This window comes from Pteronotus mesoamericanus, unplaced genomic scaffold (assembly GCF_021234165.1).
Source record: "Pteronotus mesoamericanus isolate MK-2021 breed Mesoamerican mustached bat unplaced genomic scaffold, CSHL_Meso_final contig_601, whole genome shotgun sequence".
Lineage (NCBI taxonomy): Eukaryota > Metazoa > Chordata > Mammalia > Chiroptera > Mormoopidae > Pteronotus > Pteronotus mesoamericanus.
The window spans coordinates 922,132-949,568 of NW_026555215.1; the positions used below are offsets into that span (position 1 = coordinate 922,132).

General features: G+C 35.9%; 1 protein-coding gene across 1 annotated transcript in view; it reads right to left on the reverse strand.

The window, feature by feature from the left end:
- The window catches only part of RP1 (RP1 axonemal microtubule associated), a 348,078-nt gene that overhangs the window by 146,683 nt on the left and 173,958 nt on the right, over positions 1-27,437 (reverse strand). Inside the window, 3 exon segments of the mRNA XM_054580711.1 lie at positions 1,899-1,985; positions 5,933-6,132; positions 17,749-17,880. Coding sequence (XP_054436686.1) covers positions 1,899-1,985; positions 5,933-6,132; positions 17,749-17,880 — 419 coding nt within the window.

Genomic DNA, 27,437 nt, shown 5'->3' on the forward strand with positions numbered 1-27,437 from the left:
ACAAACACAGGGAGGCTGCCAAAATGAGGAGGCAAAGAAACATGTCCCAAATGAAAGAATAGAAAAAAAAAGTCCAAGAAAAGAAATAAACAAAATGGAGACAAGCAATTTCCTAGATGCAGAGTTCAAAACACTGGTTATAAGGATGTTCAATAAACTTAGGGGATGAGTAGATGAACTTAGTAAGAACTTCAACAAAGAGGTAAAAAACATAAAAACAGAACTAGGAAACATAAAAAAAACATAAAAATAGAAATGAAGAATACATTAACTGAAATAAAGAATACATTACCAAGACTCAACGGTGGAGTTGATGCATAAAGTTAGAGCAGAGGATCAAATCAGAGATTTGGAAGATTAGAAAGCAAAAAAATACCTAGTCAGAACAGCAAAAAGAAAAAAAATCCAAAAAATGAGGATATTATAAGGAGCCTCTGGTACAACTTCAAGCATATAACCCTATACATCATGGGAATGCCAGAAGAAGCAGAGAGAGCAAGGAATTGAAAACCTATGTGAAAAAAATAATGATGGAAAACTTTTCTGACCTGGTGGAGGTAGTAGACATAGAAGTCTGGGAAGCACAGAGTCCCAAATAAGATGGACCCAAAAAGGCCCACACCAGTACACATCATATTCAAAATGCCAAAGGTGAAAGACAAAGAGAGAACTTTAAAAGCAGCAAGAGAATAGCAATTAGTTACCTGCAAGGGATTCCTGTAAGACTGTTAGCTGATTTCTTAAGAGAAACTCGGTAGGCCAGAAGGGATTGGCAAGAAATATTCAAAGTGATGAAAAGCAAGGACCTACAACCAAGATTACTCTAGCTGGCAAAGCTATCATTTAGAATTGAAGGACAAAGATTCTCAGACACACACATACACACACACACACACACACAGCCAAAGGAGTTCATCACCAATAACCAGTACAGTATTACATAAAATGTTAAAGGGTCTTCTTCAAGAAGAGAGGGGAAAAAAGATAAATATATGAATAATAAATTGGTAATAAATACAAATCTATCAACACTTAAATCTAAAAATGAAAATAAATGAACAAGCGGAACAGAAACAGATTCACAAATACAGAGAACATTTTGATGGTTGCCAGATGGGAGGGGTTTTGGGTGTGGTTGAAAAAGGTAAAGGAAATAAAAAGTAGAAATTTGTTGTTACAGAATAGTGACAGGGATGTAAAGTACAGCAAAGGGAATATAGTCAATAATATTATAATAACTGTGTATAGTGTCAGATGGGTACTAGATTTATTGAGGTGATCACTTAGTATGTTATATAATGATTAATCACTGTATTGTACATTTGAAATTAATATAATATTGCATGTTAACTATAATTGAAAAACTATGGTACATTTATGCAATGGAATACTACACACCAAAAAGAACGAAAGAGTTACTACCCTTCACAACAGTATGGATGGAACTTGAGAGTATTATGCTAAGTGAAATAAGCTAGGATATGATCTCACCTATAAGTGGAACTTAATCAACAAAACAAGCAAGCAAGCAAAACATAACCAGCAACATTGAAATAAAAAACTGACAGTAACCTGAAGGGAGGAGGAAGGGGGAAAACAGGGGAAGAGAAGGAGAAAGGTCATCCAGGAACATGTATAAAGGACCATGGACAAAGCCAAAGTGAGGAAGGACTGAGGGTGGGAGGTAGGGGTAGTTGGGGCAGGGGAAAGTGGTGGTGGGAAAATGGAGACAATTGTACTTGAACAACAATAAAAAAATTAAAAAAAGAAAAAGAAAATTTAAACAATTTTGTTCATATTAATTACAAAAATTAGGAAAATATGTTTCTTTCTCATTGTTTAAGAATCATGCTTGTTTTTCTCATAATAACTCTGAAGCCCAAAATATAAAACATTACCTTCTGCAAGCTCCACTCAGGCTGTTTTTTGGTTCCATCATGTCCTATTCTTATTTTATATATCTCTCCAATGTCTCTTATTTTAACCTGAATTAAATGCAAAGAAGAAAGAATTAGCAGAATGTTTTAAATTAAGCACATTAAATGTTTTCTTCCTACAAATGCTTTTTTCCCCCCTTAATACAGGAACAAAAATAAAAGTTCTCAGAGAGCTTTTTTTTTTTTTGAGTTGAAAAGTTCTCAGGGATGCTTTCAGAGTCTAGAAGTTAATCCATTGCAAGAAGCTATCAGTAGATTCCACAGATACGAAATATAAGACCAAAATATCATGAGACATGACTAAAAATATACAGGAGTCAGATGAAAGAATAGGATAAAAAACAGACATATGCTCAGTTCTCTGACTACCACACATTTCTCACTGGAAACCATGTCTTTTGAGCTGAGTTCAATGGCATAAAGATGAGTTTTAATTTTAAGAAGAAAATAAGAAATTATCATCAAAGCTAAATTCAGTGAGTTCTACAAGTTTAAGGAAAAGTACCAATGAGTCTAGAACTTCCTTTTACTCTAAAAATCTCATTTGACTCACAGGCTAAGGCAGAGAAGTTCTAAGTTCGAGGAAGAGAAACAAATTTGCCCACACAGTATATATACTTGGCTACTTTTTGATATGACCCAAGAGTATTTGTTAACCTAGGTAGCATTGTGAAAAACTGATTTTGGAATCACTTTGAGCTCAGTTAATATCCTGGCTGTTGTAATCTGAGCAGAATACGGTATTTCATATCTCTGGTCCTCTATTTCCTTATTTAGTGAATGGATAAAATATCTACTGCCTACAATTTCCTGTTCAACTAAATAGCTGTTTGTTTAACACAATAATGTAGGCACTATGCAAGGCCACTGGTATACAAAGATGAAAATTAAGGCACAGTTCTAATTTAGAGATATAATTTAGTGAGGGAGAAAGATTTATAAGATGACATTTTTCTGTATAGTAAGGTATGTCTAGGACACTGAACTGTGAGGATTAAAAACGGTAAAATGCCACCTTATTATTTAATAGCTTAAATAAAAGTGAAGCCATCAGAAGTCCTCTTTCATAACTCTTTCCATACACAGAAATTCTCTTACATGCTCACCGCCGCCACGTTTTCTCCCACAGACTGTAAAGCGAGATCAGACCTGTGGCTATTACAACACCAGGACAGGAAGGAATATGCTAGCATTGACTAGAAGGCAGCAACAGAGAGCTCTGAATCTCCCAGAGCCAACTTCTCCCCACTTTCTTATACCCAGAGCTGGTATCAGTGACAGAACTCTAACGAGCCTTTCCAGCAGACATAGTAAGAAGTTGTCCCATCGTCTGGGCCTCATTTCTCTCTGAAATATAAGCTAACTTTTATATAAACTATTTTTATTCCAATTATCTATTAACACTTAAGTGTAAACTTTCTTCTTTTACACATTCTACATTAAAAAAATAAAAGAATGACTGAACAGCCAGGCTACCAAATATATGTGACTTCATGCTTGCCTGTCTTCCGATGTGTCTGCCTGTTACTCTGAAAAATGGAACTACCATGCAACGAGCTCAGCTATGTGCCAGCCAGGGAGCAAGAACCCGACATATGTTTTCTCTTCCAATCTTCACAGTAGCCCTGTGAAGTGCAAGGCTCTTTAAAGAGTCTACTTTCAGGAATGAAGAAACTCACAAAGGTTAAGTAATTTGTTTAAGGATACACAGATGGATACGTAGCTGGGAAGTTCCAAAGTAAAATTTCCAAAGTAAAATTCAAAACCAAACTTGTTTGATTATAAATATCCCACTATCCTAAAAAATGGCTGTGTGCTCACTTCAGGACTGGAAGAAAGGAAAAAATAATGAAAGACTAATTCAGAAGTGGCAAATGATGATGGTGAAAAAGAACAAGGGAGTCAATGGCCACAGAAGAGAGAGTAGATAGGAATGAGCTGGCTAGTCCTAATTTAGGGTTTTCAGACATCGAGGGGCCCCAGTTGCACTAGGCCTTAAACCCTGGACTGGTACTGCTCAAACATCAGTATATATACAAATTACATGGGGATCTTGTTAAAATGTAGATCTAATGGGGGGGGTCTAAGAGTCTGTATGTCTAACAAGCTTCCATGTGATGCCCACGCTGTTGACCTGCAGTCCACAAGGCACTAGAATCCTAGGGGCTTTTATACTCATCCTTGACCTCTACCATTAAGGTAGCAGCTAAGAGCTGGGTACATCCCTGTTCTCACTCCACCATAAATGGGAGAAGCTAGAAGAAAACATGTGCTGATTCCATTGACCAGGAGAGTCTTCAGTAATGGTAATGTTCATACAGCACTTCCGATGTGCCAGGGACAGTGAATACCACATACATTCCCAGACATTCCTTTAACTTCACAACAAGTCTTTTTAGTAAGTATTTTATATCCCCTTTTCACTAAAAAGAAAATTAAAGATTAGTAAAGGTAAGCAAACTGTTCAAGGTCACAGAACTAATGAGTGGTCAGTCAATCTGGCTTTGAACCTGGTCTCCACAACTTAAAACCTCTGTTCTTAACCATTTACTACATTTCCTACATGTCAATAGGATTTTTAAAGGTATAAATAATTTTTCTTTTTGTCATAAGACCACTCTAAAATTTAGAAAAAAGAACAATATCACTGCCTCTATTCTATACAAAAAAATAATGCTGGCCTCTGAAAAACGAGTGATATATTCAAGGTCACACAGTGAATATACTGGAAAGTTAAGACACCAATCCAGCTCACCTGATTTGCAGTCTAGTGCCATTACTGGGACTCTCAACCTTGACTGCACTTTAGACACACCTGGGGAGCTTCTCAAAACCTCAGTGCTCAGGATGCACCATAGACAAAATAAACCAGAATCTCTGGAGGTAGAACCAAGCAACAGTAGTTTTTAAAGCTCCCTAGATGATTCCAATGTGCAATCAAGACTGAAAATCTATACTGTCCTTTCCAAGATTGGACTCTGAGTTAATTATTCCAGAGAAACATTGACAGGATTTACTACCATACAAATACATATACCATAAGATATGGTATGAATAACCATAAAACTCTGTGGGGTGGCCTAGTATTCTAACCATAACATATGTACAGTGAATTCTAAACAATCATCTTGAAATAATCTTTGGAAATGCATGTGTTCATTGAGCAAAAATCCTCAAAGTCCTCCTTCATGCCTGCATGACAGATTTTTTCACTAAAAATTAAGTGATCTCAGGATTAGAATGCCAGTCTGAAGATGTGGAAACCATGTGGGTGTAAGAGGTTGGTTGGTCCTGCAGCCTCAAATAGCCTTGGCTTCTGGGTGACTTGAGTTGGCCTCAATCATCCTATCCAGTCTTATGATCAGAAGGAATATTCTCCAGGGAGCGCAACTGATGTTTACCAGCTCTCACCCTGTGGGGGTGGGGTGAATTAGTGAAGTGGAATGTAATTGTCCTAATTAAAATCTGTCCAAAGCCCTGAGGATCTAGAAGGCAACCAGCGATCCTCAAAACAACACAGCCCACTGTTTTCTGATGCTGAATAAAGGAAATAATCAAGTGGGCATGGACAGGGTTTCAAAATACAGCCTTTGAAGATGCCAGGAAAATGATTTCACATCATACAGCTCAGCTGTGAAACATCTAAAAGTATATGCAAGGATACACACACAAAAGTATTTCTGTTATCAGAAAAATCTCTAAATCTGGTTATAATTTGAGTTGAAGTTGATGGTGTATGAGGGCAGTTTTAAACCAATGGACTAAAAATATGTCTTTAAAAAAAAGCAATTTTCTTCTACTGTATTCTTTCTTTATATAAGATGAGAAAAGATGTTTTCTTTAATGATTACAATAAACATTAGGATAACTTCTGGTAATTCTAATAGACTAGAGATTTATTTTTACACAGGACACACATACACACTCACAGCCTGTGTATTATAGAAATATTTTTGAAATGTTCAAAACAGTATATTACTGTTAATATTGTTTACCTGAAACTCATCCTCCTGTCTTGGAAGGAAGAGCTGCTCTGGGCTGTTCTTGTTAAGACTTATTGGTCCCATGACTCCTTCATCTCCATACACCCAGAGTGTAACATTGGCTCGAGTCCCTGTGTCTCCCGTCAGCACTAACACCTTCCATTCATCTTCTGACAGAAGAGTCTCGTTGCCCTGGGAAGGTCTGATTTCTTCTATGGGGGAAAAAAAGCATTAGTGGCAGATAAGCTGCAATGTCAGGCTGACAGAATCCTTTGTCACACAGAGTCCAAGGACATTAAAACAGATCAGGGAGGAGTGGGCCAGGCAGGGAAGCACTGAACTGCTACAACTCCAGAGACTTGATTTGTGTTCATAGCAAGGTTCTGGTCAAGTGAAGCTGAGCTACTGAGGAAAATTCAATTAGGTCAATAAATATCTGAAATGCCTGGCAATCTCTCACTTATCCTCAACTTCAACATGGATGCATGCTGGAATTTGCAGTCTGTGTCCATAGATTTGTAATAAAGCTGCCTGCCTGGCTTACAGGTTTTTAGACAGAACTAGTGCAATACAAACCAAGAAATAAAAGTGGAATTAAAACACATTTTCAAATGAGATGTAATAGTAGCTATTTGAGGAGAGAGAAAAGTTTTCTAAAATAGCTCTGGGGGAAAAACACCCTACTGGAAAAAGTAATGAAAGGATTTGGAACCACAGAAAGAATTTTCACAAATGCAAATTGTTTCTGAAGTGCTTAGAGCAGGTGACCTGTAGAGGTAGGAACCACAGAGCAGCAGTATGTCACAAGGTAGCCTCCATCAGATAGGAGGTACTGAACAGCCACTCCTTATTTGTAATGGACGTTTATAAAGTGAAGTTCCCAATTTACTGTTTTTTCTGCACTCCATTTTACCTGTAGTCTCATTTAGGAGATGAAATGCCGAGAGCATGTCCTAAGCTACTCTGCACTGGTTGTCTAAATTGCCCCAACAACTGCATGTTAATTCTTAACTGGTATTTCCAGGTAGAAATATATTACAGACTTAGGTGATGAGATAAATTTCCTTATATCAAATGGTTAAAGGGGAGCCAAGACCCTTTCTTACATTTAATTCTGTATATTGAAACAATAGGAAAACTCAGGGAGAACCTAGGATCTTAGTACAGCATCAGCAATGAGGACAACAAATCCAGCAAGTAGATACTTATTTTCTGTGATAATAAACACATTTTAGAATTAAAATAAAATACTATGCCAAAAAGACTACGCATTCTAAGAACTTACCTTTATTTTTTAAAGTTGCTTCCTCTCCTCTACTGTCCTATATAATTTCTATCACTATAATTGTAAGCATTTTTCTTCAATTGTAATAAAAATCACCATTTATTAAGTTTCTGCTATATGCTAGGATCTGTGTTGAATGCTTCACATTCATCTCTCACCCATGAAGTAAGTCAAATTATGTTGTCGATATTAAAATGAGAAAAAGAGATAGAGGCTAAATAATACGCCCAAATTATATATTAAGTAAATGATGAAATGTCTACCTCCGAAGCCTTGGAACTTAAGCTAGATGGGTGTTATGTGTTCACTGAAACATGGTTTAGCAGGGCACAAGATTTTATTCAGTGCTAAGCACTGTCCTAAGAACTTAACATTCATTGCCATGTCAACCTTACTCAGTCCTCACATGAGTCCTATGAGGTACTGTCCACTATAAAACAGGTGGACAAACCAGGACTCAGAAGTTAGTAACATGCTGACAGTTACACAGGCAGTACCAAAGAACTAAACTTCAAACCCAGGCGGAGTGAGTTTAAATCACATGACATTCTGGGTGTTATATCAGAGGTAGCTGACCTGGAAAAGTTCACAAATATTTTTCCAACTAAATTTTATGAGACAATTTAATTTTAAAGACTCAAATATTTCATGTGAACACCTGAGTACCCTGACTGCCATTTCTAGTCAAGTACAATCAGGAACCTGGCAAATACACTTGGAATTTCTTCAGAGCTCAGACAACAGTGTTATCTCCTCTGTTGATGAAAACTCCATAGCACATCCGCGAGTCTGTCCCAGCGCGTACTTGGTGATCAGTAGGATATTCTTTAGGATGCTAATTGCCACTTGATGTCTTATAAATATCTTATTATCTAAAAGGGCCATTTTTACTCAATTTAAGGAAACTATAATTTCCTATTATTTTCTGGGTACTCTGTTAGGTTCATTGTTCTGTAAATATTAATGGCAGAGGTTAAAAGTTTGAAAGATAAGCAATGACAGTCTCACTGTGAACACACACATTATTTAGTAGGAAAGACAGACATAGATATTTGGATTTCAAACATGCAAGCACATACATAGGAAACAAAAGAAATATGATGAAGCTCAGATGTAGCAGAGAGTAGGGAGTGAGTAACTGTGGAGGGTGGACAGGAAAGGCTCATAGAGGGAATCACAGTGCTGGATGTAGAAGAATGAATCAGATTTTTTCAGAAGGTGGAAGGGAAGGGTATTTCAGAGAGAGGGAATAACGTGGCTAGCACATACAAAGGCTTTAAGTAGCGGGCATTATGGAAGAACTACCCAAAGTGATATGGAATTGAATATGACAGAGATCATGAAAGGCATTGGGCATGTGGAAGAGAGTTAGCACACTTTTGTAAAGGCAACTGGGAACAAGTCAAAATTCTATATTATGGTGTGATACATGACCTGAGTATTAGAAAGATCAGTCTGACACAGGGGCAGCTGTATAGAGCAGGGAGAGGCTGAGGCAGGAAGGCAGGTGAATAATGTACAATGAACAAACAAACTCTGGAATGGCATCAAGACACCATGGTTACTTGGTTTTACTTGGGGGGGTTCAAATATGGATACATGCATGCATGTGTGTACATGTGTGTATTTAGCTTGTTTGATTTAATCAGCAAACATGTCGATGGCCTCTAAAACCATGTCTTTCTGCTCCAACATTTTCACAAACATAACACATTTGCGCAAGCATAACACATCATCAGGGTGCCCTCATGTTACAAAATTCATGGCTTAATATTGTATAATCTATAATGTAAAACAATGTATTAAAGTTAGTGCTGTTATCAATTAAATATGAATTCCATCTCATGCCCTGATCTTTTGGAAATAAACCAAAGTCCATTAGTCTCAGATCATAAATTTATCCATTTGAGAACCATAAAAGCAGTTGCTTTTGTTGACTAGAGGTTTAAAATATTCTAAGCTGGGAGAATATCTGATGTGAATTCTGAATTAATCATCTGAATCCTTCAGGGGCTCTGAAATAAAATATATAGTGCCTAAAATTTATTCAGATGACTCAAAAATGTTCTTCACGAGGGTGACAGAACACATTAATTAAACACCACTCAAGTTGACTCAGTCAAAATAAAATAAAATAAAGCTGAGCTACCTTTGTGCTGCTGATCTCCTGAAGCTCTGAAGAAAAAATAAAAATTACACACAGAAATAAACAACAAATTAGTTTATTCTATAGTTCATGAGTTGATCAAAGGTGAAGTCAACTAAAGGTATAAATTACCATTAGAGAGTCTGAGCATAAACATACAAGTTATATAAACTCTTGTGCAATTTTCAAGACAGTATTTAAGAAAGCTAATTTATACTAAAATGTTAAGCAAAAATTGAAAACAAATGTTATAATTTTTATGACTATTTATGACATATTTGATAGTACAGTGTCATAAAAATTATTATTATTTAACCCTAATTATTTTAAATATAAAATCATCTGGAAAAAGTAAGAAGTTAAAGTATTTTCTCTATAGGTATCAAATAAAATAAAAGTATCTATTTCTAAAATATTAACATGAATAGTCTCATTTTATTCATGAATTTGTCAGTTTCCTGATGTGTGGTGCAGTAGGCATTCATATAGAACACAGGAAGCACAAAGATAGTAGGAATAGCTAACAAATAGAAAATAAGTTTAAATAATCAAGGCTGTCCCAAGTGCTAGAATGTTGGGCTGATCCCGACAAGATAAAAACCTAAGTGCTATCAAGGTAAAGATCTAAATTTGGTTCAAAAAATCAATTACATATTTTCTGAGAAAAATATTGTGAATACAATATCCTAATGATCTTAGTATATACCAAGAGTGCAATAAAGATGCTTAAAGCATGTATTCCAAGAAAAACTATATTAACAGATATATAGGATCCACATTAAAGAAATACCATTATTCTAATTGTTCAGTTTAAATGAGAAGACAAGATTTTACTTAGAAAACCCCACTTTAAAAGAAATTTTCATGGCTTTCAGTCAGGATGGCAGCGTAGATATACATGGTACTAGCACCCTCTCACAACCACATCAGAGTTATAACTAAACTACAGAACAATCATCATTCAGAACTGCCTGAAATCTGGCTGAATGGAAGGCCTACAACTATGGATATAAAAAAGTCACATGGACACTAGTAGGAGGGGCAGAGGCCCAGAATGGGCTGGTGGTCCCTTACCCACATGTGGTGGATAAAATCAGGAGGGATGTATCAGCTGGGGAGCAGGGGTTCCAGTTGCAGTCAGGTCCCAAGTGCTGGGAAAAGAAGTGCCCATAACTTCTGGCTGTAAAAATCAGTGGGGATTGTGGCTGATGCTAGAGAGGGCTTCTGGAGTACCAGGCTGTTCCTCTAAAAGGGACCACACATGGACTTACTCAAACTCACTCCCTCTGAGCTCCAGCACTGGGGCAGTAGCTTGAAAGGAACCAGGGACATAAGGAGAGGACCTAAAGTGTCTCACACCAGGGTGAGAACTGGAGGAGCAGCTTTCCCCAAGAAAAAAGTGCTGGCAGAGGCCATTGTTTCTTTTCTGAGTCCTACGCCCCACAAAGTCAGCAGGCAGGTGCCATATAGGAGTCTCCATCAACCTGGCTCACACTGCTTCACTGGCAGCTGGTAATTACCTGAGACTGTGCCCCACCAAACTTGTAGGCCCACTCAATTCCAGCAGCTTTTCCACATGAATGGCCTATCTTGACTGATTCTCCAGACTTTCTAAAATCTCTCATACAAGGAGCATCTGACCTCAGCATGCCCTGAAACTCTCGTTAAGTGGCCCCAGGCCCAGCACCAGAGGCAGCTGACTTTAGTTCACAGTTTTACCTCACCCAGGCACCTCCAAGCCCAGCACAAGTAGCATCCATCTGCAGATTGCTTTGTAGCTCATGACAGGTGGCCCTGAGAAGAACAAAGGTTTTGGCTGACCTTGGCCTGCACCTCCCAGGACAGCTTCAGACCAGGTCCCAACTAACTCTTCAAGTGATGTGCTCAAGAAGCAGACTCAGTGGGCATCAAAGTCCTGCTGATGTAAACCCTGCTCTGTGGAGTGAGGCTCTGCACAGCTGATCCTCCATCATGGTTATAGCAAGGACTTGCAGCTGATCAGGTTGCAGGCAAATTCCTCCCATTGACATGCCAATAGCAATCAAGGTTCAACTACAACAGGAGGGTGTACAGAGCCCATACAGGAATAGGAGGAGGTGGTGGTCAGGTGCACCAGGATTGCCAAGCTAGGGTGAACAGGAAGGCTGCAACTAGATCCTACATGACAACTACTACATAAGACCACTCTGCCAAGCCCAGGACACACAGCAGCTCTACCTAATACACAGACACAAACACAGGGTGGCTGCCAAAATGAGAAGGCAAAGAAACATGTCCCAAATGAAAGAACAGAAAAAAAGTCCAGAAAAAGAAATAAACAAAATGGAGACAAGCAATCTACTAGATGCAAAGGTCAAAACACTGGTTATAAGGATGCTCAATAAACTTAGGGAGGCATAGATGAACTTAGCAAGAACTTCAATAAAAAGATAGAAAACATAAAAACATAACTAGAAAACATAAAAACAAACCAGTCAGAAAAGAATACATTAACTGGAATGAATAATATATTACCAAGACTCAACAGTGGAATTGATACATCAAGCCAGAGCAGAGAATCAAATCAGAGATTCAGAAGATAAGGGAGCAAAAAACACCCAGTCAAAACAGCAAAAAGAAAAAAATCAAAAAAAATGAGGAAAGTATAATGAGCATCTGGGACAACTTCAAGCATATAAACCTATGCTTCATGGGAATGCCAGAAGGAAAAGAGAGAGCAAGGAATTGAAAACCTATTTGGAAAAAATGATAGAAAACTTCCCTAATCTGCTGAAGGAAATAGATATACAAGTTCAGGAAGGGCAGAGAGACCCAAACAAGGTGAACACTAAGAAGCCCACAGCAAGACACATCATAGTTTAGTTTAGTTTAAAGACAAAAAAATAGTCTTTTATTTAATTGATTTTAGAGAAAGAAGAGAGGGAGAGAGAGAAGAACAATCAATATGAGAGAGAAGCATCGATTTGGTTGCCTCTTGTACTCTCCCAGGTGGAGAATTGAACCCACAACCTAAGTACGCACTCTGACTGGGAATCGAATCAGCAACTTCTCAGTGTATGGAACCACACTTCAACCAATTGGGCCACCTGGCTGGGGCAACAAAGAGTGAATCTCAAAAGCAGTAAGAGAAGAGCAGTTAGTTACCTGCAAAGGAGCTCCCATAAGACTGTCAGCTGATTTCTCTACAGAAATTTGGCAGGCCAGAAGAGATTGGCAAGAAGTATTCAAAGAGATTAAAAGCAAAGATCTACAACCAAGATTACTTTACCCAGCAAAGCTATCATTTAGAATTAAGGACATATAAAGAGCTTCCCAGAAAGGAAAAGGCTAATGGAGTTCATCATTACCAAACCAATATTACAAAATATGTTAAAAGGTCTTCTTCAAGAAGAAGAAAAAAAAGAGGTAAAATATGAATAATGAAATGGCAATAAATACATATCTTTCAACAATTAAATCTTAAAAACAAAATAAATGAACAAGCAGAAAAGAAACAGACCCATACATACAGAAAACATTTTAATGGATGCCAGGTGGGAGGGATGGTTCCAGGGATGGGTGAAAATAGTGAAGTGATTAAGATGTACAAATTTGTAATTACAGAATAGTCAAAGGAATATAAAGTACAGCATAGGGAATATAGTCAATAATATTGTAATAACTATGTATGCTGTCAGACGGATATGAGGTTTATTGGGATGATGACATAGTAAGTTGTTTAATGTCTAATCACTGGGATGTACACCTGAAACTATTATAGTATTGTATGTAAATTGTAATGGAAATCATTTAAATTCAAAAATTTAAAAATAAATACATAAAAATAAAAGAAATATTCATAAAGTAATTTAAAAATATACATTGGTGGAAACTATAAAATAAATTTGAAATCAGAGAATATGTTAAAAAGAAACACTAATCAACTTTTTAGCATATTTATATAAAGGAAGAATATTCTAAGAAGAAAAGAGAGTATACTAAGAAAAATTAACAAGGTTTAGTTTATAAAAGAGGATATTAACTTTTTAGGGGTCAAAAGAATTTAAAAGGAGTAGGTATTCTGTTCAGCTTTGAAAGGTATGTTCAAGTGATTAAGATTATATGAAATGGAATGGCTTATTACTGCATTTTCAGGTGAACTTCTACATTGCTTTTGCCAGATCAAGTTCTCTTCAAATCTTTATTCTATGATAAAGGAAAACTTATACTACTTTCACGTTTTAATGTACTACAATAGCATGACCCCAAAAAACCTATACTTTACTCTAGATTCTGAGTGCTATTGTTTTTAATATTAAAAAGAAACAAACATTAATTTCAGAACAAGAAGAACAATTACTATAATCCATTACCTGGAAATTTCATTTATAAGAGTTATTCTAAATAAATAATACAAAATTATAGATGAGTGTCCATTGCAAGTTATACATGAACAATTTTTGAAAAAAATAATGTCCAATAGTATTTAATGTTATGAAAAATGCTTATAATGTTTACTTTTATTAACTAAAAGTAGATTATAAAATTTTATACCCAATGTAACCTATATATGTGTGTATTTATACATATGTATGTAAATATGTATGAATATTTAAAATACTTTTTGGAGGGCAATAAGAAAAGATAATTTTAAGTTTTTACTTTATGTTTCATGTGTTGTTTTTTTTTTTTCCAAAATAAACTAAATCCACTGTGACCCAGTCTTTAAGGAAGATTTCAACATGATAACAGATTTCATATTATTTTGCTCAGGTATCTTTGGTTCTTAAAGAATTGGCATCTAAAACGTTTAAAGAGAGAATATTCTGTGACTGAGATTCTGGCACACATTAGGCCTTCCCAGCAACACCAGTGAGACACCATGGACAAAGGACTGCTATTACTGCTGCACTGCTCTGCTCACATTCCCACGCACAGAGCAGACTTGCCTCGATTCAGAGCTGAGGCTTCAACTACTTTCACCTTCCTGAGCCTGTTTTCTCATTAGTGAAAATAAGAGGTTTTAGTGAAGACTTATAAGAAAAAACTCAGTTCAGATCATCAAATTTTGTCTTCTTGGTTCCAATGTTTTTAGATGCAATATTTCCAAACTTAAAATTATATCCCAAACATTTTAATAATTCTTAAAATCTGATTCTCAAAAGCATTTATGAATAAAATGATATATTGCCTTGGATTTGCTTTAATCCAATGGGCATGGAATGGGGCATAGTGCGAAGAACAGAATGGGAACAAGATTAGGCATACAGTCACACTTTGGTACCCATAAGCTTCAGAACCCATCAAATCCTATACTCGTCACATTTTGATGAGAAAAAGTATTTCAGCACTCAGCACTTGCTCGGGACTCATTGCACTTGTAAGAACTTGTAAGAGTCACATTGCCCCACAGAAGAAAATGCTTCATTGTTCAGTGCTTGTGGGTTTTGGTACTCATCATGAGTTCCTGAACAAATTAACAAGTACTGAGGTACCACAGTATATTGAAAATTTTTGAAGCTGAGTAACATATACATGAGGATTGATTAGTTGATTCTCCCTACTTTTATATATATTTTAAACTTTCCATAACTAAAATTTTTCCTTACCAAAAATAAGATTCCTTTCTCAAACTCTCCCTAACAAAACTAGCATCAACATTCAACTTGGTCCTAAAGGAAAACCTTGCAAAGTTAATGACCTCTACTCACTACTACAAAAGCACTATTTATTGTATATATTGTATTATAAGTTCTAGATGTTTGTTTCCCTTTGATGTAAATGAAAAGTTTCATCTCTTTTTCCTAATATATGAGGATAATAGGTTTATTATCTCTAATTCCCCAAGCTACATACATCTTGCCCTATCCCAAAAGTAGACTGACAAACACATCTCATTCTTCAGGAATGAACATTTGGTTTTGATGTATTTACAGTATAAAAATAAGTTTTCTAAAGTACTTTTCAACTAATTTATTTTAATATGAATGGCTAATGTAACCCAAATCTACCTAGCATGACAGATAAATCACAAAACAAAGAGGGAGGTATTTCTCAAAGAAATAGTTTTTCATTACTGCAGATATTTGACAGAAGTAGAGAGAAGACAGCTAAAGAGAGTTATGATCTAATTGTTCAGTCTTCCTAGTAATATTAATATATGAAGACATTTTTTCCCACCTGAAGGATGCTTATAAAAACCATTTCTACTGAAATCACAGAAGGCAAAATTTAAGCAAATCATCATCATTTTGCAGGTGATATTTGCATTAGAAAAGCTTTACCATCTAGATTTTCAGGAATTAATGTCCAAAGACAGAGTATACACTATACCAATGCTTCAGATAGCTTAATTAATAAATTAAACAGCTTAATTAATCAAGTTCAGTCTTTCTTTTCAGTTTTTGGTCCACTCTCCATTTCTACTGTATTACTATTAGCTACAATTAAAAAATTATGTCTTTTTACAATAAATTAATGACAAATTTTATTTTGCGCCTAGCATGCCCAGAATGATTCCTTCATCTAATTTACCTGTCTTTAACCTTATGTTTTTGTGAGAACTAAATAGACATTTTTCCAAACAAGATCTACAGATGGCCAACAAGTTATTAAAAAGGTGCTTGACACCACTAACCATCAGGGAAATGCAATTCAAAATCAATGAGATCACATCTCACCTGTTGGAATGGTCATCATCAACAAGATAATAGATAACAAGGATTGGTGAGGATGTGGAGAAAAGAGAACCCTGGTGCTCTGCTGGTAGTAACGTAATTGGGTTCAGCCACTATAGAAAACACTGTGAAGGTTTTACAAAAAATTAAAGATAGAACTACCATATGATCCAGCAATTCCACTTCTGGGTATATAGAGAAATATTACTGAGCCATGAGAAAGAAGGAAATTCTGCAATATGCAACACCTCAAGTTTCATGGATGAAAGTTAAGGATATTATGCTAAGCAATATACAAAGAAAAATACTGTATGATATCACTTATATGTAGTAGAATCAAAGAGAAAGCCAAACTTGTAAAAACAGAGAATAAAATGTTGTTACCAAGGGCAGGGGTTGGGAGTGGGAGAGAAACTACTGGACATAAGACCTGGAGATCTAAGGTATAGTATAGTGATTGTAGATAACAATCTTACATAAACAAAAAACTTACTAAAAGACTATATCTTAATTATTCCTATGATAAAAAAGAAATGGTAATTATGTGGCATGATAGAAGGGCTAGCTAACCCTATAATGGCAGTCATAGTGCAATATAGAAATGTATCAAATCAACACACTGCGAATCTTAAATTTAAAAAAGAATCATTAACAATGGTAACACTTTTAAAAATGTTTTTGTTAGAACAAATTTTCATAAGATATATAGATTTTCTCTTAAACATTTTGTTACTCATAAAAAAGTATCTACTCCCAGAGATTTCAGCTAGTATGCTATTTTCAGCCAAGTCAAATTTTACTAGAGGCAGCCATCCCAGACTGAGGTGCCATTATTTCCTGACACATGATTAAATTCTCTTTCTGTAAAAAATTTTAACTAAGCACATGATTCTCATGCAGTGTGATTTGTTCCACTGCTCTGTGGATTCATGACATGGCATGGGAATATAAAACTGGCCCGAGACCATACAGCAAAAACCAAAGGCTAATTTTTCTTTTCTGTGGTTGATACAATAGTGTATTATAGGGTTTTCAGCAGAAGACATCTATTTTCTGTTACTATCTGAAAAAAAAGAGAGTACACTTAATACTGATTTTCAAAAAGCACTTTCTAAAGGTAACATTATAATTTATCTATTTCTCAAGATAGATTTTTAAAAATGGTTCAGAGACTTTGGTCACTATGTCAGTTTACCCAAAAATGACTAGATTCTGATGTACAGAATTTGTCAGATATCATTCATTCTACCTCCTGGTCAGATAGAAGTTTAAGAGGAAGAAAAATGATCAAACAGACTAAGAATACAAACTAAAAATTCAAACCTCTGAGGCCTAGAGTACCTTATTGATGCCTCAGTTTCTATACCAAAGAAATGGAGATTATTTTTGTTGTCGTTCAGACTTTGGTGAGAATTTCCTGTTATTTATCAAATATATTCATAAGACACTTTACAGATGATAGACCAATATGATGTCATAATTTAATGTTACCTTATTTTCAAATCATTGGTCAAGAGTAACATTGAATTCAAAGTAAAGAAATAAACATTTTTAAATATATGGGTTTTGCAATGTAAAAACCAAAGCAGAAAAAAAGCAGGATAGCAGCTTAAAAGCACATTCATGTGGTATAATGTAACCTATATTATAAAAATAATTTGGTGTTATTCTTGAGGTTGTCCACAAAGAATCAGTGCAAACAAACCAAAAGAAGGAAAAAAAAAAAAAAACTGTTGCTTACTTGCAGTTGAAGAAAGCAAGGAAGCTCTGGCCTCAGATTCTGGTGGTACTTCTTGTTGGTTTTTTGACTCCTGGATCTTTTCCTCCTTTTGGGTAGGTGTTGCAGACATATCCATTGGGTTTTCTCTGCCAACTGAAATTATGATTTTAAAAGATGCCATACTCTCAAAATCACTTGTTTCTTCTCTGAAAACTCACCATATGCTCAGCTATGCAAGTTTAAGTTTTGCTATTGTTTCCATTTCAATGCCTAGTCAAATCCTTTTACTCTACATTACGTAGTTACCAGAAAAGAATTTTTTATCCTTAGCAGCAGGCTGTGCATGAATGATATTCCTGTAAAATTTATTCACTACTTTGTAAATCAAAGCAATAATTTAACATCACAGTATGAATCCAATGACTTATTCAAGATACTTTTCATATAGATTCTAAACAGGAACTCCTTTGATGATCTGGTGCTTCGCTTTCATCAAAAGGGAAACTGACTAAAACATCATTTAAATGATACTTTGTATGAATTTACTAAAATATGAGAATCAAAGATAGGTACAGTTATACCTGTACCTATAAATGAAAAAAAAATTAACTATATTTCTGCCTTTTATTTAGAAGCAAGTTGTCTTGGTATCTTGTTCAGGAATAGATATCTCCAACCTAGCTGAATAATGACTCCAATTTTATAATACAAGCTCATGAGTGCTATTTGTATTTAGGATTTCAAAGTTTAAGTTGTTTGTGTTTGATTCTTAGGGATCAGTCATAATACAGCCATTTTTAAATGGTAGTAATTCATACTAGGATTGTCAGATTTTAGAGGCCTCATCAGCAACAAAAAATTATACAGATGTCTGATTCTACATGATAATAAATAATAGCAGGTACTTCTTGATACCACAATTGCAGTAAATAATTTAAGATGCCTGATATAATATAAATTAGCATGAGAAGGAATGACAACCTCATGGGTATAGCTAACAGGGATTAGCAAAACTTAACCCCATGGAGTGATAGCACAGACCATTACAACACTGGTGTCTGAAGAACTGCCCAGGCCCTATTGTCATATATATCCTTCAAGGATTATAGAATACAGTTTCTGACAATAATAAGCTTTAAAACACAAACTCTGTAAAAATATGTTTTTCCGTATGTTTTATTTGCAATGCAGTGCTTAGACACCGGAGACTGATGTTAGTAAAGAAATTTTAAAATATTAAAAGGAAGATCAGATAACTAGAAATATGTACGCTGAGGGTAAATAACCCTTGGAGAGAGAAAAAAATGTATAATTTAGGGAACATTTTATTGTGATCCAATTAAGAGATCCATAATAAAGGATCTACATTATTCACTAATTATGTAGACACCCAGGATTTACAAGGACAAAACAAACTCTCTTCCAGTCACTGCCAAAAGCATAAAGATAAGTCAATGAACAAGACATGCTTTTGACATTAATGGGGTTTAGAGCCCAGAGGGAGAACATTTAAATAACGGTACATATTGATGAGTGCTCTAACAGACACACGGACAGAGTACCTCAGGAGTACAGAGGAGAAAACAACTAATGTACCAGTCTAGAAATCAGAAACAAGCACTTAAAGGGTTGCACAATAGGGTAGGCCTAAGCAGAAATGGAAATAAGAATCTCTCATCTCTCTACACTCTCAGCAACAGCTTCTCAAGATTCTACCTCATTCTTAAAACAATGTCAATTTTTTTAATATATATAAACACAGTAGTTGATTTAAGAGTAAAAATTCAGGGCCAAGAGCTGTTTTCTGGAAAGGTTACCTAGGGTGTTCCTTTCCTGTCCAGCAGGCTGCCCAGCTGCCTTTGGGCCTGGATGGGCACAGACGGAGGTCCAAAATCCAAGTGCAAATGGCTCTCCAGTGGTTTCATAACCTGCTCTGAATTGGAATAATTCTTACCATTGCACCCTCTTTGACTCACTTTCATAATTAAAGAAACAAATGTGAAATTTATTGGCCACAACATAAAATAAAATGTGGGATAAAAATGAAACAACCAGAATTTTCTAGCTTATAATACTATCAAAAAGTGTGTATGACACATATACCTGAAATTGAATGATTATTTTATTTATTTCAGACAGTGTTTCATTATAACCAAAAATTTAGTAATATAAAGATCCACCAGACAGAAAGGTTATAACTCTAAAAAGCAAATTAGCATACATTTTTGTCTTAGTGAACACCAGCTATTTAGAAAGTAAAACAGCCAAAATTTACACAATGACAATGTGTCATATTATGATAGCATGTATATTTTAAATCCATAAATTTTATTATATTATCTAAAATATATTTTTATCATATTTTTTCTAAATAAGATCATAATATACATATTCAGGATCCAATGAATCGGGTATGTGACAACATTTTATTTATATTTGAAACTTAAATAATCTTAGCAGACTAGGTGAAACATAAATTTTCCAAAGATATTTTAATAAAAACTTCTATAAGGCCTGAACCTGAAAGAAATTCCTCCAGTTGTAATGAAGATGTAAGAGCTGAACAGTATGTTCAGTCCTGCAGTTTTTCAAGCTGCTAATATCCTAAGCTTCATAGTTTGTATACAGAAGATGGCTGGTACCATAAAACTGGGCTGGAATTAGGGCAAGAGAATTATTATACATAATTATTGTGCATAATAATTTAAGTTTCTGTTATGATACTTATTAAATGTGGATATGTTCACTGTTACATAAATGTTCTAAATAAAGTAACAGCACATTGAAGTTAATGGAGAGTCACAAGTTATCTTGATCCAGGGTTCATTAAATACCTACACAGTATGATCAAATGAAATGGAGTTACAAAGGTGGGCTTATTTTCTGGAACAAAGGAAAGAATAAGCCTCCAAATCATTCATATAACCAGATAATCCATTGACAACCTTCTCCTTGGACTCTGTATAATAACTAAGCATGTAAACAAATGAAGTCAGACCTCTTCATACTTTCTCCTATACATCAATATAAGGTTCATAGTATGTACTGTAAATGTAAACTCATGAACAATAGAATGAAGAGGTTTTGCTGCACAAGCTAGCTGGCACAGACAAATGGTAGTGACATAAAATGACTTTTATTATAACTTTTCAATATGCAATTAAATAACCAAACCAAATCCTAATCAAATTGTAGATAAAGAAACCTAGTCACAGAGAAGTTAAGTGCTTCATCTAAAATGATTAGAAGAAAGGATGAGAGGTATTGCTTGCCTTACAGGAACCTATCAACCCTATTTAAATTGTAAAAGATACACCATGATGAATTAGAGCAGAAACCAATGAAATCGAATATATAAAACCAATAGAAAAAAATCAATAAAACCAAAATCTGCTTCTTTGAAAACATCAATAAAATCAATAAGACTTTAGTCAAGCTAAATAAGAAAAAAACAATAAGAGAGAAATCACTAACATCAGAAACAAAAGTAAGGACACCATTACATATCCAAGGGACATTAAAAGGACAGAGCAGGGTCCTCCATGTGCTCATAAGCCTTGCCAGACCTAGCAGTGCATAGAAAGTGTTTCTAAGGAGGCTTGGGGAAAACAGGTACCAGCTGCACAGGAAGATCTCCGCTGGAGTCTCTTAAAATGCAAACTTACTCTTCCCCTACTACCACTACCCAATCCCTTATCCAAGTCCCTTGATTGCTAAAGATGCCTGACCTTTTCAACTCTGTCTTCCAGAATACTTTAAAAGTTTGCTGTCTAAAAAAGAAAAACCTGTGGAGTTCTACAAACAGCTCAAAACTTTCAACAGTTGTAAGGGGAAGTTTTTCTTTTTCCTTTTTTCTTTTTCTTTTATTTTTTTGTATAAGGCAAGCTCATTCTATCACACATAGATAATCTAGCTAGCAAAGATCTAAAAGTAATAAAATAATTAGGGGTACTATTTTTTAGTACAGAAACTTTTAAACAAACATTCTGCAACTCTTCACAAAGTGTTTCTTAACACTTTCCAAGTCATTGATCCCTTTGAAAAACTAAAGGTCACAAGCATCTTCCCACTTCAAATACACACTTACGCATACCTGCACACAATTTACTCAAAATATACTTAAAATTTTAAAAGGTTTACAGATTCAGACTAAAAGTACTTACTGTAATGCAATGTTATTCTCATCAGTTATGTTAATTATTTAATTAGGGACATACTACTACATATGAAAATAAAACCCAGATGTTCCTGACGTGAACTCTCATTCACTTTATGTTATACCATTAATTCATTCATTCAGCAGCCTACTCTCAGCAGGCACTTTGTTGCTTCCAGGGGGACAAATGTTACTCTTTGGTACTCTGTGGTAGGAGATGTCCCAAAACATGCTCTGTGATAACTTCTAACTTAGTAAACAGAGAGGGCTTCAGGGGAGATTTAATTTCACGCTAGTCATCAGGAGGCCAGTGCTATCAGACTGAACTTCAAAGGGGATTGGATTATATTTTATCAACTGAACACTATATATATTCTCCAAACTTATTGAAATTCATTTTTTATGGCTTGTTCGTCACTGTTATAAGGAATAAGTAGACCCAAATATCTGTTAAACATCTGCTCAGTATCTGGTTCAAGTGTTTCACAAACCTTACAATCAAAAGTTTTGTAAGGGAATTGGTAGCTCAAAGACAAGGTCCATTTTACCAAGATATTTTTATGTGTTTGAATGAGAAAAAAGGTAGTGTTTCCTCTTGTGTGTTTTCTCTGCTTTCACACAGAACACTGTACAAATGATGCTTCTATTCACCAAATGTAGTTGAGGTTTCCCCACCCCAAAACATTCTGTGATACCAGCTGAGTGTCCTACATTCTAACTTAATTCTAATATCATCTACCTAAAGATAGCATCAATTTATAGATTAAGGGCTTAGTCCCACAAGACTGTCTCTATTTCACCTGTCAATCTCAAATCCAGTTTGTCAACTGTGCTTCCAACAAACAGGCTATAAATCCAAAGTTCCTCCATGCCCTTCCATGGGTTCCAATAATTTGCTACAGAAGCTCACAGAACTTGGGGAACACATTTACAAATTTATTAAATGATGTGATAAAGGATAAAGGGTGAACTCTGGAAGAGCCCCGACCACAGGAGCTTCTGTGGAGCTGGGGTGCATCGTCCTCCTGGTACATGGGTATGATCACCAGCCTGGAGGCTTCCCAAATCTCCAACTGTTATTTCATGGAGGTTCACTCACATAAGCACAATTAACACCTTTTCCAGCCCCTCTCTCCTCTCTGAAGTTGGTGAGTAGGGTTGAAAATTCCAAGCTTCTAATCTTAGCTTGATCTTTCTGGTGACCACCTCCCATTCGGGAGCCCACCCAGAGTTGCCTTAATGCAAAAGAAGTTCCTCCTGCTCTTATCGCTTAAGATATCAGAGGGGTTTTAGGAGCCTTGTGTCCAGGACAGGATCAGGAGCTCTGTGCCAGGAACCAGGGAGCAAAGACCAATATATATATTTTCTTTTATCTCACACTGTTTTTCTCTACATTTTTTGTCAACATCTTTGTTTTCCTGATCTGGCATAAAATTCAGCATTATCTAGAAAATTAAGGAAAAGCATGGGTAAAACTAAGGGCAAATATCTGTGCAAAACAGAGTTTCCAGTGGTACACACTAATACAAGTAACAGCAGCTTTTGTACAGCAGCAATTCTGAGTATATCCTTTGTTCAAGTGTGCAGAGTCTAATGATTAATTAGAATCAAAATAAACCCTTTAGAGGAATTGGAACAATTGATTCTATAGTCCTAGGTGGGGGAAATACAGACTTGTTGTAGAAGCTCAAGGGCTCATAGTGCACATGCAGATTTTTTTAACTTGGTGATTTGTACATAGTGAAAATAAGAAAGTATTACTAGAAATTGTGTTCTGAAGAAATGTTCATGCTTCCTCAGAATTCCAAGGACTCACAATGTTCCAATAAAATTTCCATAGCAATGTCTCAGGCATTCTTGCTCTTATTATTAGAATAGAAAGTTGTCTTCCAATATTTAGAAATGACATATTTAGGCTAACGTCTCTTGGAAGAGTCTCTTTCTATACAAATGTAGACATTTATGATACTGATGATGAGATTCCCTAGATTAATAAGAACTTTTAGGCCAATCTGGATGTCTACAATAACAGGTAGAGGACTACTTTGTGGAATCTTCAAATATTCTGAGAATATTAACAGGTAACACGTAAAACACATTACCCCAAGGCAGACTAAACCTTGAAAATGTTAGCCAAGACCACAAAAGGTCAGCTACTTCTACTGTTCCAAGAATTCTTACTTGAAGTCTATGTCAACAGGTGTTTCTGTGTATAATATTTATACCACTTCTTATAAAATGGGCTTTATGCCTTTCATTGTATTCATTGCATCTTTCTTTTGAATACACGAGAAAATCTTACCCTAAGTCTCTATCCATGTTCTTGAATTCTCACTTAATGACAAAATATATAATGAGGCATACATAATGCATTGGGCTAAAAATATCACATCACTATAAAATGGTGCTGTGGTCATTTTTGTAGATTGAAAATAGCAAGGAGGTATGGTATGGGGCTAGAAATTTTAAGTTTCCTTTTCCTTTGAAAGTTTAGAATCCTTTGGAATACAATGATTCCCCTAATCTGGAGTTTTGCTTTCCATGCATTCAATTTCCCATGCCCAAAATTGTGATTGAAAAATTTCAGAAATAAACAATTCATATGTTTTAAAATTTTGGGCCATTTTTCGAAACATGATGAAATTTTGGACCACCCTGCTCTGTCCCACAGGGGCCATGACTCATTCCTTTGTCCAGGGTTTGCATGTTGTATGTGCTACCCACCCATTAGTCACTTAGGGAATTGACTGTCCAACATTACACTGTTTGTGATCAGGTAATCCTTATTTTACTTAATAATGCCACATTCACATATGTTTTATTACACTACAGTGTTATAACTGTCCTATTTTATGTTATTGTTGTTAATCTTTTAGTGTGCCTAATTCATAAATTAAACTTTATCATAAATATGTATGGATAGGACAAAACATAGTATAGATAGGGTTTGGGACTAACTGCAGGTTTACGCATTCCCTGGGCAGGGAGGTCTTGGAACATGTCCCTCAAGGATAAGGAGGGACTAGTGAGGAGAAGCCATCTTTACAGTGCTGAGGTCTATAGCTGTACGATATGCTTGAAAAATCCTCCTACTTTCTGTTTTCAAGTGAAAAGAGTTAGCTGCAATGAATGTCTACTATTCACTAGAACTTACATAAATGTTAATTTAATTAACACAAAATTCTATGATTATCCTCATGGCTTAATACAAATAGAAAGAGATTATAAATCAAAAGAATTTGCATCTAATCATAAGGATAGCTAGTGAGATCTAAGCATGATTCCGATAGTCCCAAGTCAGGACAAGAAGCAGCTCTGTACAGCCAGGACAGAAAGAAACGTCTAAGCAATTCCTCAACAGGATTGACAACTAGTGTTAAAGCCACACTATGAGAATTGATGAAAATAATTTGTTTTTTAAAGTAAAAATCAGAAAATTGTTTTTATATATAAAAGACTGTAGCCCATTTTTTTGTTTAAAATTATACTTTTAGTATATTTAGAGAAGAAGGTAGATAAATATATACAACACACACTTTCATAAAAACATGAACAAATATATATCAAAATATAGTTTTTATTTATGGATAAATTCTCAAAAATTTACATAATTATATGTATTTTATAATAAAAATTATAAAGGGGTAAATTTATATAAACAGTTTATAGGTGTCTATCAACCAGTTTCATCAATATAAAATCAGTCCTCACCTTATTTGATCTAAGCTTTTAAAGTTAATTCACAATAACTGGAGATATTTGATTCTTTTTTCAAAAATATCATCAAATAATGAGTCAATCTCAAAAGACAATACAAATAGTATATCTATTTTTCAAAGTCATATGAAATGAAGTTACTTGTGCTTTTCAGTGATTGGCACAAAACAACAGCTTGTAAATGTTAGCTATTACTACTGAAACAAGAACTTTCACATGCACTTAACTCACTTAAGTACCCAGTGGTTCAACTGGGTATATAGGGAAGATGTTACTATTATCCTGGTTACACAGACACAGAAACCAAAGCTCTTTGATGTTAACACAGCTTGTATGTAAAGAAGAAAACTCAAATCAGTCATGTTTTGGTAGAGGAACTAAATAGTACAGCCTGTAAAAAAGAATGACTTTGTTTCTATTCATTCTATTGGTACAATAGCCTCTGTTGACACACATGGCCTTGTATTATCACTTGTATATTGCCACAAATGATTTTTTCTTATATTCGTCTTTTTTTCAAATTATTAATACCTATCTTTTTTCTCATCTTTTCTTCACTACCCCTTCCTTTGTATTAGTTTTCCTTTCTTCCTGTGTTCTTCCTGCATTGTTGTTGCCCATTAGCTATTTCTCACTGCTTTCCTTCTACTTTACCCTGTATCTTTCTGCTTCCTCTCAAGTCATGTTTCCTTCCAGAGCTCCAGAGACAGATGGCATACCGATTGTGTTGAGTGGGAGTGCCACTCTCTGCCAGCCTGTGGCAGAACAGAGGGTAGAGGGAGTGGTGGTGTGGATGGCAATAAGTTAAGGTGTACTTCCCAACAATTTGCACAACTTTAAATATGGCAACTAAAGGCTGAAAAGGAATTGATGCAGATACAGAAAGATAGGACCAGATATACCATCATGTTGAAACGAACCTCTTTTTATTCTTATTTTAAAATATCTTGATGGGGAGATTAAGATGGTGGAGGAGTGAATGGGAGTCATGCGGACCTCCTCCCAAGACCAAACTGGAATTGCGACTAAATAATGGAGTAATCACCTGGAAAACATGGAACAATAGTGGGAGAGGAGCCTTGGAGCCGCGGACAGACAGTGGATTCGACTCTCACACATCCCAGTGGGTGAGAAGTGGGGTGGAGGCTTGAGAGGGTGGGCTGGGAGCCCAGGGGCAGTAGCACCAGAGGGACATTGAAACGGTCAGTTAGCTTCCCCCGAGAAGAACGGGGTCTGAATCATAAACAGGGACCCCTAAACTACAGCAGATAAAACCAAGAAAATACAGACAAAACGCAACCCCAAAAAGCTTAGGGGCGTTCTCTGCCAGAGACAGGTGGCTGGAGATGCAAAGAGACATTTAAAGGGCCAACGCAAAAATTGCAGTGGCAGCCACCCTCCTTGATCTCTGGGTAGAGGTGGCAGAAGGGTGGGCTGGTGCCTGGGAAAAGACTGGTGAGGAAAACTGTGAAGAGAACTGACACGGTGGCCAGTGGAGCCCGGGAGATAACGCACCTCTCACCCTGCAGCTTCCGTCTCTCTCAGGCATAAGGGAATCAATTAACCTGCCTTTTGTGCGCTCTGCACACAGCTTGTGCATGTGAGCTGGGGGACTGAGTGCAGACTACTGGGAGAGCCTTGAGGAGAGACTGGAGACGGAGACATTGGGGAAAGAACGGGAGGAGGAACTGGGGAGCCTCTACTCCCTGCCCATTCCGTAGTCTCCATTGTGGGCTGGAAAGGCGTGACCCCAAAGAGACAGAAGAGGGGTGCACACAAACCAGAGTGCCTGCGATTGAAACGCAGTCTGCACAGGGGGTGGATCCTTGGCCAAAGG